Below are 20059 nucleotides of genomic sequence, written 5' to 3'. Positions count from 1 at the left end.
CAAATACAGTAAATACAATGCACGTTAATAAAGTACAGTACAAAGTAAAAAATTAATAAAGTACAGTTTCAAGGCCAAGAAAGGAGCAAAAAGTAAATATACTACAAGCAGCACAGTGTGTTACAATAAACAATACAGTTGAAAGGACATTTTGTTCAGTCATTTGGTTACATTCACAATGGCTAGTACAGTAAAACACACATTGATTAAGAGTATAGAAAGGAGCTGTTGCAAGCTTTCATAGAAGGTTAAGGTATGATATGATCTAATTAAATTAAGCTATCCAGGGTCAGAACAACTACATAACCAGGAACTATGTAAATGGGACCGGAGGAGTTTTTGAAATTATTTTTGTTTTCAGTGGTCCTAATATCTACAGGGATGGTATTCCATGCTTTTGCAACAGAAATGGAAACGAGGAATCCCCAGAGCTATTGTTTTTCCCTATGTCGGACAGTGCTTTATTGGCAGATCTTATAAGGCATTTGTTAGAACAGATATTAAGTAGACCTTGAAGAGCAGTAACTCTATCAGGATAATATAGAATTTGGTTGGCTATTATAAACTGGTTATATCTGAGCAGGTTGGGTAATTCTAGCCAGGATAGTTGCTTAATTGCTATGCAGTGATGTGTCCTGAAGGGCGAGTCACTAGCAAACTTAGTTATTTTACTACAGCAGGTGTTTAGTTTGTTAAAGTCTGCTTTGTTTAGGTTGATGAGTGTGCAGGGGGCATTAGAGGAGTGTGGATAATAGGTGGATTCTTGCAATGGTGGCTTTATTGTCATTGGTGAGGTACTTTCTGGATCTATATAGGGTTCAGAGTTTTTTATGGACTTTCTTCATTGTCTGTGCAATGTGCATATTGAATTTCAAGTTGTGATCTATAACAACCCCTAGATGTTTGGTGTGTTGGACAGGTGTGACTGGGGTGTTAAAGGCTGAGAATATTGTGAATGGCGATATGGGGTTCTAAGGCTTTAGTGGTATAGAACATCATTGGCTAGGTTTTATTGGGTTTAAGTATTAGTTGACAGTTGATTAACGAACAGCAGAAAAGGACTTGTGTCAATTCCTGGAGTTGAGGGAGTGATGAGGCAGAGCTGATTAGAGTGGAGTCAGACATCTGCATACTGGACTAGAGTGGCGTGCCGGGTAGTTTTGTTGTGTTGGTTGGTGAATATGTTTTAAAGAAGAGGTCCAAGAATGGATCCTTGGGGGATGCCTAGGGTGACAGGTAGGAGGGGAGATATGGAGTTTTGCCATTTTACTGCTTGTTGGCAGTTGATTAGATGGTCTTGAAACCACGCTAATTTGGAGTGGCTGAAATTAAGATCGGAGAGAGCAGACAGGAGTTTGGGATGGGAGACGGTACTGAAGGCCTGGGCAAGATCTAGGAATACAGTGGATACTAGGTTACCATTGTTTCGATGTTGGTTTACTGTGTTGGTAAAGCTAAAAAGGCCTGTGGTAGTACTGTGATTGTGGCAGAATCTGTGCTGGGTCTTGGTTAGCAGTTTATTAGTGATGAAATAGTGCATTATTTGGGAATGTGTACATTTTTTGAGGATTTTAGGTAAGAGGGATAGAATGGCAATTGGATGGCAATTAGATTAGTTACCTCCTTTGTGGAATGGTATATATGTGAAATTTTCCACAGAGAAGGAATGTATTGTTCTGATACAGAGTGGTTAATGAGCAAAGAGACTGGGTAAGAGATGGCTTTGGCTGCGATCTTTAGATATTCTGCTGGTAATTTGTCAGCGGGCAGGGTTGTGGGTTTAGGCCTATTTAGGTATTTATATATTGTGCTAGTTGGGACAAGCTGCAAGAAGAAGAGGGTTTGGTCTGCTGGTATGGAAGATAGGTTAGGATGTATTTGGTTAAGTGTTCATTGAACTGTGTGAGAATATTATTAGTGGTGGTGTCAATGTTTGGGGTGCAGTACTGGTCTTTCCTAGTTGCAGGATTTTATTAAATGGCAGCCCAGAATTTGTGTGGGTTATTTTTGTGTTTGGTTTGAATGCCTACACAGTAGTTCCTTTTGTCTGTCCTAATTTAATTTATTTTTGTCTTTGTTCCTTAGTTCCTGGTATGCCTGTCTATTAGTTTGAGTTTTATATTGATGCCACAAGTCCCATACTTTACCTTTGTTTTAGTAGTAGACTGGTATCTCTGCTCAGCCAGGGGGGCAGAGCTGGATTTAGTTCGGACAGTTCTGATAGGAGCAGGTTGATTTAGAATGTTTAGAAAGGTGTTACTGAAATACTTTCCAAGGGGAGAGATGAGAGTGTCGCCAGCTGCACTGATTAAGTGCAGATATGAAGTCACGGGTTTTGAAATTCTTTGTATACCGGATTTGATGGAGGGTGGAGGATTAATAGATTCACTTGGTGTCTAATTTTAAATATGGGAAGGTGGTCGCTGAGGGTGTCTGGGAGGAAGCCTGAGGGGTAGGACTGAGATGGTCTGTTAGTTAAGGATCCAGTCTGGGATGGACTCCTTTTTTGACGCTTTATCTACCCATGTTGTGGTTTTGATTAGTTGAGTGAAACCATGTAGGTTAATGTGGTTAGTGGGGTGTGATGAGTTACAGGAGGACCACTCGATATTAACATCACCGAATATGATTGTTTCTTGGGGAGATTTCTTGGATGTCCAGTCTAGAATGGATTCTACTGTATTCATGTTATTGCCGGGGGTATACAGGTACCAATTATATGCAAGTGTTTTTTTTTAGTTGATTTTCAGCTTAGTGAACATAGTTTCTGCATTATTGAACTTGGGTTGTTCGGGGCTAACAATTCAATGGTCAAGTTGTTTCTGAAGAGAACAGCAATGCCTCCACCTCTTTTGGATATTCTGTCTTGTCTAAGAACATTGTAACCAGGTGGAACAAAGTCATTATTACTGTTTAGTGGTTTTAGCCAGATCTCTGTGAGAAGGAGTATGTCGGGGGAGTAGAGGGTCAGGGTAGCGCGTAGCTCTGGAATTTTTTTCAGTATGCACCTCATATATATGCGGAGTATAAGGAGATCTGTTGATTTACTGGGGGAGGTTAGAATGTTATTTGTCTGGTAGCAGGAGGGGTTATTGTTTGTAGGGCCAGGGTTTGGGTGCACATCTCCACTAAGTATGATTTCGGATGCCATCTGGAGTATAGTTTTTAGGCATTTGATTACAGATGTGTTATATTTTGAGAAACTGTGGTTGTATAGCTGGTGTGGGGTCACTTTGAATGGGGCAAGTTGAAGATTTGAAATGTAGATAGGAGATATTACTAAGAAGGCTGGTTTGTCTTGTGAATGGGTAGGACAGGCAGGGGATTTGGTCTGAAATTTTGAATTGCTAGTGCAGTGGTAGGTGGTTAAGTGTGAGGTGATGGCAAGGTTTATTGATGTAAAGGTTAGGGGCCACATTTTGCTCAGACAAAGTTTTGCTGTATTGTGAAGTTTTAGTAGGCATCTTTATAGGATTAAGTAGGAATTTAGGTGTGGCTATACTTTATGTAAGTTGTGGTTAGAGTGGGGGGGCTTAGGTAGGGGGTATTAGTCTGATGAGAGTACAGTTTGGGTATTATGTGAGTGGGGTGATATGGAGCGAAGACAGGTGATGATGTGGATTGAAGAGAGTAAGAAGAGGGGTGGCTATATACAAATGAGGATAGTGTAAGAGACAGGCTTAAGGGAGTGGCTAGTTAGGTATAAAGGTCAGGAGCCTGGGAGTGGGCGAGAATGGGGGTAGGGGAGTGGAGTGAGCCTGAGTGTAGCGAAGGGTGAATGAAGTGGGAAGAGAGAAATTCTAGGTATGTGCAAGTAAAAACAAACAATCAATTGCTCTGAACTATTGGCTTCTTAGTAGTAAATTTGTTTGTCCATTAAGCTATAACACGTGTTACAGTAGACATTCGTGAGACTGCCTTGGTATGGGCAGCTGGGAGCCTAAATAAATTTATATAGTAAGAAGGCTAAAATTAAATAGAATGATGGAAAAAGTGAAAAAAATGTATTTAAGTTGGGAAGGGAGTCTATAGAGAAGATATAAAATTCAAAAGACATCTGGCGACCAAATTATTATGGGGACTAGAGGAAAGATTATAATCCAGTACCATGTGCAAGGTACTGTAATAATACTGTAGGAGAAGAAATAGAGTAAAAAAATCCCTGCTGCTGACACAGGTGTTTGTATTTAGCAAGTTAAGGATGATCATAAAATATAGCTTTCAAAATAACCTTTATGTGGTAAAACATACATATAATAGTGTCTGGTTCTTCAGGATCTTTTATTTTGCTAACAACAAACATGGCCCTTGATACACTGTGGCTAAGATGCGTCTGCTGGATCTCACATTTCTGTGCCTAGATGATAATCCCTCCAAGTCAACTTTTGTCTACTGATGGGAATAAATGAGCAGATAGGCAGAGATGATCTGATGGGCAACAGTGGCAATTTTTTTTTAAATTTCAGAAATTATTTGTCCAACGCTGGACTTAAGGAATCAGTATTTATACTTCCCTTCTCTGTTCATGTTTTTCTATCCAAGTCAATAAATGGAACTAGCTCTAGTACAGGAAGCACAAAAAAGTTTGAATGCTTCGCAGAACTACACTTCAATGGAGTGTAATGAGGATTGGTCCTGAGTAAGTTTTTGGTACATCAGAAAGTTTTTGAACACCTTTTAAAAACATTACTGCTGAGGTTTGTTCCCAACTACACAGTTCATGTACCCATCATCAAGTGGAACTTATTTGCCAAATGTGCTTTTAGTGGGAAGTATCTACAGCTACAAAAATGTGAAGAGTCAAGGCACAGCAGAAAAGAGAAAGAAGCAAAGAACCCGTTGCTGAAAACAGCTAAACATGGGTTAAATTGGAGTTGTTAGTCTTAATAAAGAATATACGCACCACACGAACAGAAATACAAGCATACATTTGTTCAGCAGCCTGGGGCAAACTTTTTGTCCAATGTCTAGAAGCTCTGACAAAGAAATGGAGTGCTAGAGGAGCAATGCACTTTGGGATAGCATGGAGCTGTCAACCTGAGAAAGATTCACAAGATGAGCAATCCTGATGCTGCAAATGTCTAGTCCTATGAGCATCCTGTAGTTAATGTTCTTCACTATCAGATCTAAGTTTTCAGTACTAACATTCAACAATGCATCCAGGGGTAATAATGCAAATGATTTTGCATAATTTTTATAATCATCTTAACCTTTGTGTTATAGGTACTCACAAATCTGACATTTGAACCTTTCCAGTCTGTTGTATTTCTCCCAAATGCAAACTCTCAGCTAACCTATGCATAGCCTGTCTTTAGTCCAACAGAACCTACTGGGGAAACTCTTGTCAAAAATATTGCAGTCAAAAGATCCCATAGCATTTGTTGATTAAGAATCTTAAAGAATAAAAGAATCAGTGAAAAATGTTATAAAACAACCAAAAACTCCTAGCACAAACTATTTTTTTTTAATTTAAAAAAGAAAATTCTTGAACCCAAAACAGTTCCTCCACTTTAGCTTGTTTATTCCCAGTCATTTAACTTAAAATTGCATCATGCCTGCAACACAACTTTCTTCCATTATAAAATTAAACAATGAACATTACATACATGCCATCTAAAACAAAACTAACCATCAGGGCACAACACATACTGTTAATAATTCACCTCCTATCACATACTCCAAAGACAACACAGCTTATACATTCCTTCAGCAGCCGTATTTCCCAAGTTGTTATCACCACTTTAAACAGTAACTGTGCAAAGCCTCAATCATAGTTTTACATTTTAGTGTAAAACACAACTTTCCCTTCAACTAGCTTATAAGATTTCCTTTTATAGCTTATAAGACTTCCTTTTACAGCTAGCTTTCATATAAAGAAAATGAATTTACTGCCCTACTTTTAACACAGTATTGCTCTATACTTAATACTTCTTATTTGTTTTTACATCATACACTTCCACAGGGAAAAACATTCATTCATTGTCCCTTCCATCTTCCAGAATTCTACTTTAACCTACGTCTACACTCCTTCCAGAATTCTACTTTAACCTACGTCTACACTCCTTGTCCAATGTACTTGCCATTCTTTTTCTTTTTGGCACAGTTCCATCATTCTTGGCACTCATTAAGCCAATCATTGAATACGTAAGCAAAACGGAACCCAAAACGAACGACAACACAGCACAAGTCCAAGGCAAATAGGACTGGATAGGTTTATTTAACCCAGTAATGCAATAAAATAGTAAAAATGGATAAAATAGTAACAAGTGTGCAGTAAAACACACAGAAATACCAGTTAAGCACGCTTTCACCTAGTAAAATACCAGGCTTCCTCAGAAAGTCCAATACTTTCCTTAAATAATTAATTACAACCAATTAAAATCCAGTGTAATTTCAAAAGGCACAATCAGAATAAAATATTTCATTAACCTTGTGTAGCCTGCTTGGTTAAATAAGAAACAAGAAGAAAACTTTACCCTCCCATGAAACTTTATGATCTCATTCATAAAATACACATGGTTTAACATAAAATATTATGAATGTAAAATATAAAAAATAATACTAAAAAATGTAGTATCCAAGAAGAAATGTGTAATTATTAAATAATTCTTGACCTCTGTAAATTCAATAAAATACATTCAAATAAAACCTCAAAATTGAACTTCTTAGCAACAAGTTGATATGAAAAGGCCAGCGCTTACATTATAATTTAGCAGCCCTGAGTTTTAGTACACTGTTGATACTGATACAATCATTAAGTCCAGGAGTTCTGCCTGCATCCAGCTTGAGCTGCCAGAACAGTTCCCTGTATTCCAACCTGGACTCCCAACTCCCACTTTTGGGATCAATTAACACCTGTTCTAACACAAAAAACTTAATTTTCATCCCCTTACAGGACAAGGAGTGCTTAAAAAATGCATTGGATTCCTTTCCCTTGGAAACCTATAAATGCTCATACACCCTTCTCCTTAATGGTCTCTCAGTTTTACCAATGTAAAAACTCTGGCAGATTTCACAAATCCCTATATATACCACCCTTTTAGTTCCACAGTTGTAGTACCTAGAAGCCTTAATTCTAAACCCCCTAGATGGAATAAATGTCTCACTCTTGTCAAGAATGAACCCACATTGTTGACAAGCTCCACATTTGTGGGTACCACATCTGAATCCCCCACGTGTCTGTACCATAAAATCCTTCTTTTCGAAAAGCTCCTTTAGATTAGTGTCCCTTCTTCTAACGAAGGTGGGGTGGTTCGGGAGATATAAACTGGTATCCTCATGGACCATTAAAATAGGCCAATATTTCTTTATAGCGTCCTCCGCCTGTGTTGATGTAGTTGAGAAGGTGTGGATGAAAGCCCCCTTGTGCTTGCACTCCACACCATCTACACTCTCAACACAGTTAATTCCAGTACCCAATAGAGGAAAAAAAAATGTTCTCCCTATTCTCAATTACCTCATTAGCTGGATGATCAATCATTTGTCTAGGGTATCCTCTTTCAAGGAATAATGAAGTCAACGTCGTAATCTCCTCTAGGAATTCTGAATTCACACTGGTCATTCTGGGGGCCCTAATCATTTGACCCTTCACTATACCTTTCTTTTGGTAATAAGGATGTCCACTCTCGAAATGCAAGTATGAATTTGAGAGCGAAGACTTCCTATACAATTTCGACTGAAAACAATTATTAATCATATCTTTATAAAGTGTAATGTCCAAATTAATACTAAAATCACTAAAAGTGCATGCAAAGGCTAAAAATTCTGTGGAGTGATTAAGGTACATCATGAATTCTTCAAATTTGTCCTTAGGGCCATTCCATAATAGACAGATGTCATCCAAATATCGGGTGTAAAATGTGATGTAACCCTGCCAATCCGTATTAAGGACAAACCTCAGTTCCCAGTAGTATAACACGCAATTTGCATATGGGGGGCACAAGTTGCCCCCATCGCAACACCTTTCCTTCGCTGGTAAAACTCCCCATTGAAATGAATAAAATTATTCCTGAGGATGGCTTCCATGAAATCCAAAATCAAGTTGGTAGTATCTCCATCTAAACCAGTTTCTGTCAGCAAAATGGAGTTTTAAGGTGTTAAGCTGCCAGCTCAGCGAAAACCTTCCACAGAAGGCACACACATGCATGCACTCACGTCTAGGGCCAATTTAGAGAGTGCCCAATCCACCTACAGCATTGTCTTTGGGATGTGGGAGGAAACCGTAGCATCTGAAGGAAACCCACACAACCACAGAGAGGACATGCAGACTCCGCACAGAGGGCACCCCAGCAGAGGATCAAACCAGAGAACCTCTTGCTGTGAGGTGGCAATGCTAACCGCTGCACCACTGCGGCTGCCCCCTCCTCCCAAAAACATGTTGGGTGTTTTTACCACAAACTCATCCAGAACTGAATGGAGTCACAGGCAGCAGCACAAACTCTAGGCAGAGCCTATCAGGGGAAGAATTGTACAGACCAACTGCTTTAGGCATAACCAGTGATGTGCACTATCCTCCAGATAAGAGAACATTGATCACAGTTTGCACATCATGTCTAGACTAGCAGCTGTTGCTGATTTGGTCACAATAACTATGGTTGCAAAAAATGGGCATAGGTATTTGGTGGTGACAAGTGAACAGGGGCCCCAGCTGACTCCTATCTACACCAGGACACACATTAATGGTGGGAGGATCTATGTAGCTCTATAGGCCAGTGTGCCCAGCATTTATCCAGCAGCCCTGAAGACCCAGACGATTCCAAACTACACCAGGGACCCACATTATTCGCGAGAGGATCTATGTACTTCTACTGGCCAGCGTGGGCACACCACAAATCCAGCAGCCCTGGATTAATAAGCTAATGGCCAGCTGGTGGTGTCAGGCTGCCCAGCTTGGGTCACCTGGAAATGCTCTGAGCAAAAGCTGGATGCAGAAACAATCAACCTGCCAAACATGAACTAAGAATCCCTAAACTCAAAATGGGTTCACTGACAGCACACAGCTTGGAAGTACATAACATGATGGTAAGGAGGGGGCTAGCTAGCCATCCTGTGCATTTAGAAGATAAGATGCAAGGGCAATACAGCAAAGACACTTGGCTTGGGAATCCCATTTACTACTCAGGGGAAGGATATACTACAAATGGTCAGGCAATTTTGGTAAGAGTATCTTCAGAAGACAGTGAGGATATCATCAGAATTAATGATGGATTCAAGGCAATAAGATGCCAGTGTAAAGATATGGCATTACTCATACACTCAGCCTATGACCACAGCGGAGCTGGGATAGTGAAGACAGAAGAGTGCACTCAACAATTGCAAGACCCACTATTTAAGCAGGATAACATTTATTGGTGTTGATAATGGGGGACCTTAAAATAGGAGGACTACATGGGTATGGCAACAGGAATAATGAGAGGCCATTCTAGACTTCTGTCTGGCAAATAGATTGATTGTGGCCAACACACAAGGTTCAGCAAGTAGGAAAGACACAAGATAACATCCAAGAGTGGCCAACATACAAAGCAGATAGACATTCTCCTAGAAAGGAAAGGGCATTGGGGTAGAGTCAGAGATTGTAAGGTCACCCCCTATGAAGCAGTCAGCTCCCAGCATAATCACAGTCAGCTGCACAGTGGTAAGATAAGGCTCCAAGTTCAGAGATTAGGGTGAAAACCTGGAGGTTCACCGGAATGAAGGTGGAAGAGTTCAAGGACATGTTCAGGTCACTAGCACTGCAGAAAGAAGAACTAGATGGAGTTGAAAAATGGCAGTGTCTAAGAAGCACGTGTTGGGATAATAGCACAGATATGTGGCTGAGCCAGGCATGGGAATAAGGAACATAAGGAAAGGTGATAGAATGCCTAAGTGCAGAAAGTTATTAAAAGAAATAAGGAGAAGTGCAGGAAAAAGTGGGAGAATATATGTGGGGCATGAGATGATTCAGCATGAGTGAAAACACGTAAAATGACTGAAGAACTTAAAGGACTGACCACTGGTGTCACCAGTCAAAACACTGGCACACAATGGAAAAAAAAAAAGGCTTGGTCAACACTAATGACATTGGTGCGAAGAAAAAACAGCTGCAAACTGAACCTTGACATCAACGGGCAAAGGGGGCAGAGCAAACTAAACCTTGACAAGCACAGGCAGAGGGGGCAGAGCAAACTGAATCTTGACGACCACAGGCAGAGGGAGCAGAGCAAACTGAACCTTGACGACCACTGGCAGAGGGGGCACAGCAAACTGAACCTTGACGACCATGGGCAGAGGTTGCAGAGCAAACTCAACCTTGACGACCATGGGCAGAGGTTGCAGAGCAAACTCAACATTGATGACCACGGGCAGAGGGGGCAGAGCAAACTGAACCTTGATGACCATGGGCAGAGCAAACTGAACCTTGACAACCATGGGCAGAGGGGGCAGAGCAAACTGAACCTTGACAACCATGGATAAAGTGCTCTTGATTTACACCACTGGTCTTTATAATAAGCTGCCAAACAGTTCTAATCAATGACTGACTAAGCAGGAGAGAGATTGAAGGAAGAAGGACTGAAGTCAGCTGGTTTTACCTAAACAGTGTGGGGCCAGAAAAGTAACCGATTCCACAAACCTTTTGGACAGACTCTGCAGAACCAGTAACTCCATCTAAAAAACATACTGTGTTGAAGATTCCATTACTGTTGATGAAAGTCGAGGCGAACGAAGGAAAACCTTTTTGGACATGAAAGTGGAAGGGATGGAAGGGAAGCCTTTTTGGAGACAAGGCATTTCAATTTATTTGCATTTAGAAGGGGATAAAGTGGAGATTCTATGTGCTGAAGTGGTCTAGTCAATGGATAATGGCTTGAAAGAGAGAAAACAGTGTTTAGAATAAAAGGTATCCCCATTAACTTTCCTTGCCATCTGTGCCTGGTAACTTGACAAAATGGGCAACTTCAAAACTGTTGTGCCTTCCTGCTATTAAAATTAAATCCGAACTGTACCATAAAGACTGGGATATTGGTTAGAAAGGACAGCCAAAGGAGTTTTATCTAAAGCAACCTGGACCACCTAAATAAAAATATACTAACCCTATCCCTGCCCCCCCCAATCCTACACATTACATTAATAAAAAAACTAAAAACAGCACCACTGCACAAGACAAACGAACACAAAAACTCACAAAAAACATGCACAACACTAACTCTATAACTTTGTGTAATCCTTAATCGAACCCTAACTTGTGAACACTTGCACAAATATACCAAATGCTATAACAGTCTTGCACCTCTTCAGAATGTTTTCATTCAATTAATTTTCCTACACACACTTATATTATATAAAAATTAAGTTTAACCATGTGATTTACACAAAAGACCCTTCACTCATTTATGCATTCCCCCTGTTTTACATCCAGAAAACTTCTCAACGAAATGAGTATTCAACCTTTCGAGTTGCACCATGTACCTCACTAGGAAGTGCACAATAGCAATTTCTGTAACATCACTCCCTTCAGCCTAAAACTTATGATTGTCCATCTTATAAACGAGGGAATGAGATTCTGGTACTACAGTCTTCATCTCAACACTTCTGCCTCCATTCACCACTTCCACGATAACCAGTAGAATCTCCTAGTGTAAAAAAAAAAGTTGAAAGTTTCCCATAGCGTCCTTGATTTCCCCAATCAGTACAGATATGATCTCAGGTCATTATGGAATAAAGCAGAAAGACAAATGGCACAGTGGAACCTAGGGCAGAGTGCCTGTTTTTTTTTTCAATTTCTCTGGGCACCTTCTATGCAGAGTTTGCATGCCTGCATTGTATCTTTATGGGTTTTCATTGAGTGCTCAAGTTTCTTCCTATATCCTACAGTCATGATGCAGGTGAATTGGCATTCCTCAAATTAGCCACAGGTCTGCGTGCTATGCGAGACCTGGTGTGTGCATCTGGCAACATGCCAGAACCCCTGAGAATTTGCTCCTCTGTCTTATGCCAAGTGAGTGCCAGAATAAACTCAGATTCCCTGTAACTGTGGACCAGATTAAACAGATGACTGTACAAGAAATGAATCTTTGTATGTACACATATGAATGTTGTTTACTTAAATTGCTCACCTATAGTCAGGAAGAAACATATATAGGCTACACATACCACTAAAACTTTAATTCAGAAAATATGCTAGCTATTACAGTCAAACATTTCCAAAATAACAGAAGATGATGGTTTCACTGGTATTAGCGGCCAATGATACTTACTGCTAACCAAGTCACTGGAGCCAGCCTGTGAAAACACACGTGTCACTATGCAAGAAAAATTAAACTTTCGGTTCTTCAAGGAAAATCGACTGAACTACAGTTTTCCTGCATACCAGTACAAAGAAATTAATGGAATGTGGAATTACAGGTTAGTGCAGTTTACCTACATTATATTGACTGTACAGTCACAGACAGCTTGTTTCATTCTATGCTGACACACCTACCACTCTTATATTATATACATATGAAAGAATAAAAAGGAAAAAAAAAAAATATATATATATATATATATATTTGTACAGCACTTAGACTTAAAGGAATGAGAAAGGCAAAACTCAAAATATTAGGGCATCAGCATATTCTTGTAACTCAAAGCTGCTACAACACTCTTAAATGCACAATATATTAAAAAGTAAGTAGTATCAACAGGGGCTGAAAAATTTCTAGGTCATCTGGATACTGCTTTAATAAGTATTCAAATAGCACAGAAAACTGAATTTGTTTCTCCACCAGGCCAAAAAAGAAAGGGAGTGGAGGAGGAGGCTTCTGCTGACAATGATGTTATGATTTGGTGAGCCTTTGCCATCATAATCCTGGCTAACAGACATAATTTAAGAAGGTATGCAGATAATCAATTGTTGCAGTACAGGTCATGATCTGACTGAAGGTAGCTAGTATTTATGGGCTTCATTAACAGTCATTAATGGATAGATGAACAGTGTCACCCATTGAAAGACTAAGAGCTCCTCACAATGGCTAATGCATGTAACCCCACCCCCCCACACACATGTGGATCATCAGTTTTCACAAAGGAACTACCCCAGGGATCACCTGAAACCGTTCTGCCAAGAATTAATTCATCAAACAGGACAACAGAGACACATTTAGGAACAGACTTGTCGCATGGCTGAAGCACTTCCAGTAAAGTGCACAACCATTATGTATAAATGAGCAGAGATTAAATTAGATGCACTTTCTGGCACCCACTCTTTTAAACCAAGTCACTCTAAATACACTCTTTAACCAAGCGACTGTCCCAAGAAAAAATATTCCATATTCTCAACATATTTAAATAGTCATGAAAGTCCAACTGAAAGTAAGTGGTGGAAATAATAAACAGCGACAGTATACAGAATAAAATCCAGAGAGGCAAACTTAACTTTCCTATGCAGCAGTTTTGGGAACCCTTACTAGTGAAAGATATGGTCTTCATATTTCTCCTGGAAGACTGAATGCCAGTGCTTCCATTGTTATACTCAAAAGGGGATGGCATTGGACATATAACTGATTTCTAACAGAATCTTCTTACCCTGCTCCTATGACCATGTCGCTGCTCTCCTTCGACAAGTCCTCATCAGCAAAAACAGGAGGAAGGCCACAGTTAGACATTAGACTGTCTATTTCCTGGAAAAAAGAATACCAGCACTTAAAAAACTAGAAGCCAGTAAAACTGATAAATGGTAATTTTCCATGGAACACCAATTAATGTATACACCACTTTGCACATTATTTGAAGTATTTTACAGTACCATAGTAAAGTACAGCCTTCAGAATTAAGGAAATGATGGACTCTGATTTGATTAAAAAAATATAAGTGGCTTGAAATACTAGAATATTTTAATGATATATAGTCCCTTCTCATATTTTCAGGCTAAACAGTTTACTGCTGGATAGAGTTGCTTTTCTTCTTAATAGCTGTTCAGTGCATACTATCACAAAACAAGACTGTTAACATTTCATTTTACTTGCATTTAATCCTCAATGAAAGCATCACCCATTATTTCAAAATCTGTTTCCTTTGCTCACACCTCATTTATCTGCAGTTTGTGCATTTCTTACATTCACTGTCTAAACTTCTAAGCCAGTGTGCTTGGCAGAACAACAAAGAATGAAAACCTTTGGTTCTTTAATGCTTAGCTTCCACAAGACATCACAAAATGATGCTACAACAGAAGAGTTGAGGTAAGCCAGAAATCCACAGAAAGAACCAGGTAAAGCACAAATCAAAAGAAAGCTACCATTTCAGCCTGCTGTAGTTAAGTAGCAATACATATTAGCAGCTGTGTAAAGTTTCACCAAGTGGATCAAAAAGGCTTAGATGGAAAGTCAGGTACAGGTGATCTAACTTGCCAATCCTTTATTCTTATTTTATTTTGCTACGTAGAAAGTAAGAAACTATGTGAGCTCCACAGTACAGCCTGATAAAAGTATAAGCAAATGAGGCCCAGATGGGAATAAACCTCACACATTGAGCTGCTTGATACCCAGAAAAGGATACAGTAGCATATGGCAGAAGGGTTAAGACATGTGCACCCTCCAAGATGCACAAATTAGCTATACCTAGATTATGAATGATGTGCAGATGAATCATACAGGAGATAGTGTAGGATTCTGCCAGTGTCAGCCTGCCAAGAGTAACAGGGACAGAAGGCACAGTTTTGTGGCATAGATATATGGTGCCTGCTGATGACTAACTGGATATTAGAATAAACAGCCCTGCTAACGATCATAATTCCAACAAGAACTTGTTCAAACTAGTGCCCAGAGTAACAGCCATGAGCTCAAACTCCATGACGAAGAATGAAATGCTTTTCATTACTGAAGTCAGACTTTGACAGCTCATAACAAACAAATTACATCCTCCTGAACAGTGGACAAAATAAAAAAGCCTCATTTTACAGGCTCCTGAGTGTCAATTTCTGTCTGGCCTTCTATATCTATGTCCATTTCCACAAAACCAGGTGCACCAGAAAATATGCTAAACTAAGACCTTAACCTTCACTGGCAAACAGGACCTGCTGATATGACAGCTAACACAATACATCCCCATTCTTTGAGACACTCCCAAGCTACCTTTAAATCCACTTTTGATGACTGCATGGGAAATTGCAAATTCACTCCTGTGGTATGTGGTACATTGTCCTCTCTCTCCTTGCTTGCGATTGGAAACACAATATAATGTTATGAGCCATTTGGGCTTAAGTTCTCAGTGGTCACCAAGACTGCAAGCTACTAACTACCCAAGAATTCTCTTCTCTACGTCTCCCATGCCCTTTTGAATGCCTTTGTGGATTCCCTTCTCCATCAGCCATAGTCCATGCTAGGGGGTCTAAAATCTGAAGTAGTATTTTTGGAGAGAGGGTGCAGTTACTCCCTACAGTTTGCTGCCTATGCCTGCTACACCTGCCCTAGTCCTTCTGACCATGGAGACCCCGTCAAAACTCCTTGACATGATTCTGTGTTCCAATATCATGCCCCTGCCTCTTCTGGTCTCTAGTGTGGAAGGACTCCAACTCACTGTGCTCGTCATATCACTGGCCTCTACCCCCTACACCTTTCTGGTGGACTTCGTCTGGATGCCATCTAACAGAATGAGGTCTCTTTCCTTGCATGATCTCAAACTGTACAGCACACAGAAGACATAGCCTGACCAACGTTTGGTAAAGTGGAAATATTGCCTCTGTGGTTCACAAATCTAGGCCCCTGAAGACTCAATTCATTTTTTTTCTTTGTTGATGCCAACATTTCATCACTTGGATCATGATATTCTTATCGTTTTCCCTGCTTTACTTCCATTAATTCCACATGGAGGCTGCTGTGGCCTAGTAGTAGTATTCTGCATTTTTATCTTTCTGCCCACATAAACAAAGTTTCCATGACCTTAAACTTATCTCCTGATTAGCTAATTCTACATCTACCTCTGGGTCATCAGCAGAGCTTTATCCAATTCTCTATTTTGTCAGATATAATAAATAGGAAAAAAAGAGACAGAGAAAAAAATAAATATGGAACGTACTAATTCCAGGGCTGACGACACACACAATACAGCACTAATTCCTGATATTGTCCCTATTATCACAACCCTCGGTCTTCCCATTCAAACATGCAGCAAACCAGTTTCCTTGGTCAACGTGCCACCCAAACCCCTCCAGTTATTATTCTGGCCTCTTACGTAGGACTCAAACTCCTTACTAAAGTCCACTTAGATTTGGTCTACTCTTACCATCTGTTGGACTTGCATCCCAGCCGTAAAACTGGGCCAGATCTAAATTACAGCTCCTCTCACATGTTCTTCCTGTCATAAAAGTGATGATCACTAGAAAAGCAAAATACTTTTCTGGCTCTCAGTCCACTACAACTTTCTTCCAGTTTTCAGGCACTTTTGCGCTGGACATTAACTGTTTTTCTTCTGCTACCCCTTCTATATTGTGCCCTCTCCACCTCAACACCCCTTCCTTTCCTCTTTTTGTAAACTTTCTCTCTCTCTTCTCTTCTTCTTGTAAACTTGACTAGCTTTTGTTCATTTCCTTATATGTGGAAGTTAAGATTCCTGGTTTAAAAAGCAGGCTCATGTAGGGAGATTACTAAATTTGGGTCCATATCCCTACTAAAGCTGAAGTAACCTACTGCTGTAATAAAACTTGTAAGAGCACCTCCAGAGATGATGGGAGGCTTTGACAAACACTGTAATTTCAGAAGTGGTCACAGAGCTACCAAGGAAAGATACTATGGAAATCTCTGAGGAGTCATGTTCCTAGACTTAAAGGCCACTAAATTTCGTAATGTCCTGCAAACTAATTAGTGTGTAAGAACAAGCCTTTTAAATAAACAAGATGAATTAATCTGAAGGGCAGGACTTTTACAACACAAGTGAACACCACATTTTCTTGGCAAACAAACATCTGTACAGAGTATCAGAATTATAAATACTGTATCCACTCCTCTTTTCCCCTACACTTTAGCAGCTTGACAACTGATGTCACATGCTGGTGTCCTAGCCTCCTCCAATTTAGCTTCGGAAGGGCACTGTTAAACAGATTCCTCAATGAGGAGTTGAAAAAGAGTAAGTAAACTGACTGCAATGGAAACATCTAAAACCATGACTTCAGGATCATATACTCTGTAGACATATACCTACAAAACTGCAGGTGCAATTTGTCCCATTTCTAATGTAATGTGATCTGTCTCCCATTTCAAGCACGTATGTACTCTCACTGGATTTTTCACTTATTTTTTTATCAAATGCGAGGAAGAAAGTAATTCGGATATTCTATAGCAAACATCTTTCAAAGGGGGAAGCCAACAAAATAGTAACAAAAAAGGAGAGTCACGCCTTTGGCTGAACATGCCCTTTTGTTAGTAAGTGAGGCTCAACTGTGTAACAGAACATGCATGTTCATTCTGCAAATTTCCGACAGTAAGCTTCACTGGATCTCAGTGACAAAACCATATCTTTATCGGGAGGTCTACACTTCCAATTATCTCCCCTTTACACTTAATTATTAAACTCTCCACACAGTATCCCAAACACTTCATTCATTCTCTACCACCCAGATTCATGTTACCTGCCACAAACTCAACTCAAAATGGTACTGACTGGCATTTCACTTGCAAGTGTTAAAATGAAGTATTTGTTGAAAAAGGCTGCACTCCTCAACTCCATGCCCGCTTAGTTACCTCAGAGATCATACCCACTTTGGGGAAAGGCCTTAACAATGGTGAGTTGTGCTTGTAAATCAAGTCATTGGCTCCCTACCTCCTACTGTCCCCCTTCCAGTCCTGTGTTATAATCCCCACACAGCAGCAACATGTCTACAAAAGCAGGACCTAAAACCTGGAAATTTACCTAAAAATCATTAGTCTGAAGTACAATCCTTGTATTTTCTAAAACAGTAAAAAAGACTTTCCTTTAGAAGAATGAAATGTAAAATTGTCTCATTGAATGCTCAACCACTGTTGTAAGGAGGAGCTCACAACTTTAACCACTATCTACCAGAATTCTGACTTCATCTGTACACCGGGTACTCCTCTTCTCTTTGCTTTAAGGCCAAAAGACAAGTTGCTGAAGCTGTGTACACTCAGATTTCTACAGCATTAAGAATGATGTACTCTGACTACTGCATACACTACACTTGTATTCTATGTTATGTGTCTGGATTAAAAAAACAAGAAGTCCAGGTGCATGCTTACTTACTCAAATCATACAAAAATAAAATAAAATAAATAAATAAAAATACTATCTCAGATACACAATTATACCACCTACATGCAACAGATAGACATGAAAGGAAAATGTACATTTTTTTTTACTTTGTCAGTTCTCTTTTTATTGAAGCCATAAATTTCAACATAATTTCCAATTAAAACATTTTTAGAAGGACAAGAGCACAAACAATTTACATATACATTGTATTTCTTATGCTGGTAAACCTCAACAACATGACACGGGATAGTTTTATTAATAGAATTTCTAATACATAAAATACAAGTAAACTTCTCCTTAAACTCAAACATCATTCCTCAAACTGGAATATACATTTAAGAATTTTTCAGCACTGTCCATTTTAGATTTCAAAGATTGTATTTATAAATTCAAGCTTTCTTGCCTATCCCAATAAATCTGTCTGCTCAGACTAATCTAGTAAGAGGTATATCTCCTTGTTAATGTGTGAAAGTTGATCCAAAGTAGAAAAGAATGTGGTATGAATTAAAGTTGTAATTCCATTGATTAGAATCCTTGTATAAAATTCAAACCAACAAAGCTATGGATTACCTCAGACTAACATTCATGTCCTTGAGAAAAGTACATGCTGCATGACCAAAGACTGATCTGTTCTGGAGAGGTAAGGCAAGTATGCAATGAGGCAAAAACATGCCTGTCTGGGGGTGGAGATCACTCCATTAAAGAAATATTTACTTAGGCTGAAGTTTCCAATTTAGTGCACCTATTCAAACTTTTTAACACTATATAACAGAAAGGGTGGGCACAGATTGGAAATAAACATCTACATTGTTAATGAAAACAAGGATGCTCAACAAAAGCATGCAGATTTCTACAAGCAAGCTCTTTAAAGGTTTAAGCCAACTACTAGACAGGATAGTCTGTCAGCAGACTAAGGAGCTATTATCTAGCTGCTTCCTGTGCTCCAGTGTTGCAGGGTTCGATTCCCTCAGTATCCATTGCCTAACTGTGCGACTCTGAGCAAGTCACTTGACCAGACACTGCTCCTGGGCAGAGCCTGAAAAAGGAAATCAGTGCTCTGCCCTAGACAACAAATAAAATAAAACCACAGAGAAGAGTAAAGTGCCAAAAAAACACAAACTACTAACAATACGAATGGCACTTGGAAGCAATAAGGACCAGCCCAAAAGCTTAAACTATTATTACATAAATTGTACTGGACAGCATAAACACACTGGTCTTTACTGCTTCCAAATGCAGTTTGTGTTGGAAATAAATAAAATCCTTATGAAGGTACCAAAGAAACAGTTACAATGCTACAACTACTGGGTCCAAGGCCAAAGAGCACTTGTTTGATGGTTCCTTATAACAAGTAGTATTGCTGCTCCAGAATGTGAATTTAATTATCATTTATTTTTGTTGACTGAGAATTTTCAAATTAGGCATGACTCATTAAATCTACAATAAAAGTATGACAGTTTACAAAACATGAAATTTATGTATAGAGTCATAGGGGAAATGATTCTCTTCAAATGAATTATAAAACCTTTGATTGATGGCTAGGATATCAGGGAATGTTGTAATAAGTATAGTCACACCCCTGAATTAGAATTAAACTTCTACAGCTATTTTTCATAACCATTTAAAACTAGAAGGCAGGAGGACTGCAGAAAAAAATACAGCAGTAGTCAAGTTATTTACCATAAGCAAAGGTGACTTGCCTGCAAGAATAATATATCTGTAAAAATAAAATCCATTTTAATAATCCATACAACTTTCATCAAAGGTATTTAGGACAACTTGAGAGATAAATCTTCCCCAAGCGGCCAAAGATCCGCCCCTTCCCATCATGCACTACACACCC

General features: G+C 39.4%; 1 protein-coding gene across 3 annotated transcripts in view; it reads right to left on the bottom strand.

Moving 5' to 3' along the window:
* HMG20A (high mobility group 20A) overlaps nucleotides 1-20059 on the bottom strand; it is a 1114809-nt gene that overhangs the window by 1036858 nt on the left and 57892 nt on the right. For all 3 annotated transcript variants that reach the window (XM_044077218.1, XM_044077217.1, XM_044077219.1), the window contains exon 2: nucleotides 13543-13637. In XM_044077218.1, the coding sequence (XP_043933153.1) occupies nucleotides 13543-13622 (80 nt within the window). In that variant the 5' untranslated portion in view covers nucleotides 13623-13637. The remainder of the gene's footprint in view (nucleotides 1-13542; nucleotides 13638-20059) is intronic.

Source organism: Protopterus annectens, chromosome 7.part0 (genome assembly GCF_019279795.1).
Source record: "Protopterus annectens isolate FY-2018-M chromosome 7.part0, PAN1.0, whole genome shotgun sequence".
In the NCBI taxonomy this organism is placed as follows: Eukaryota; Metazoa; Chordata; order Ceratodontiformes; family Protopteridae; genus Protopterus; species Protopterus annectens.
This window is presented reverse-complemented; position numbering and strand designations above follow the sequence as displayed.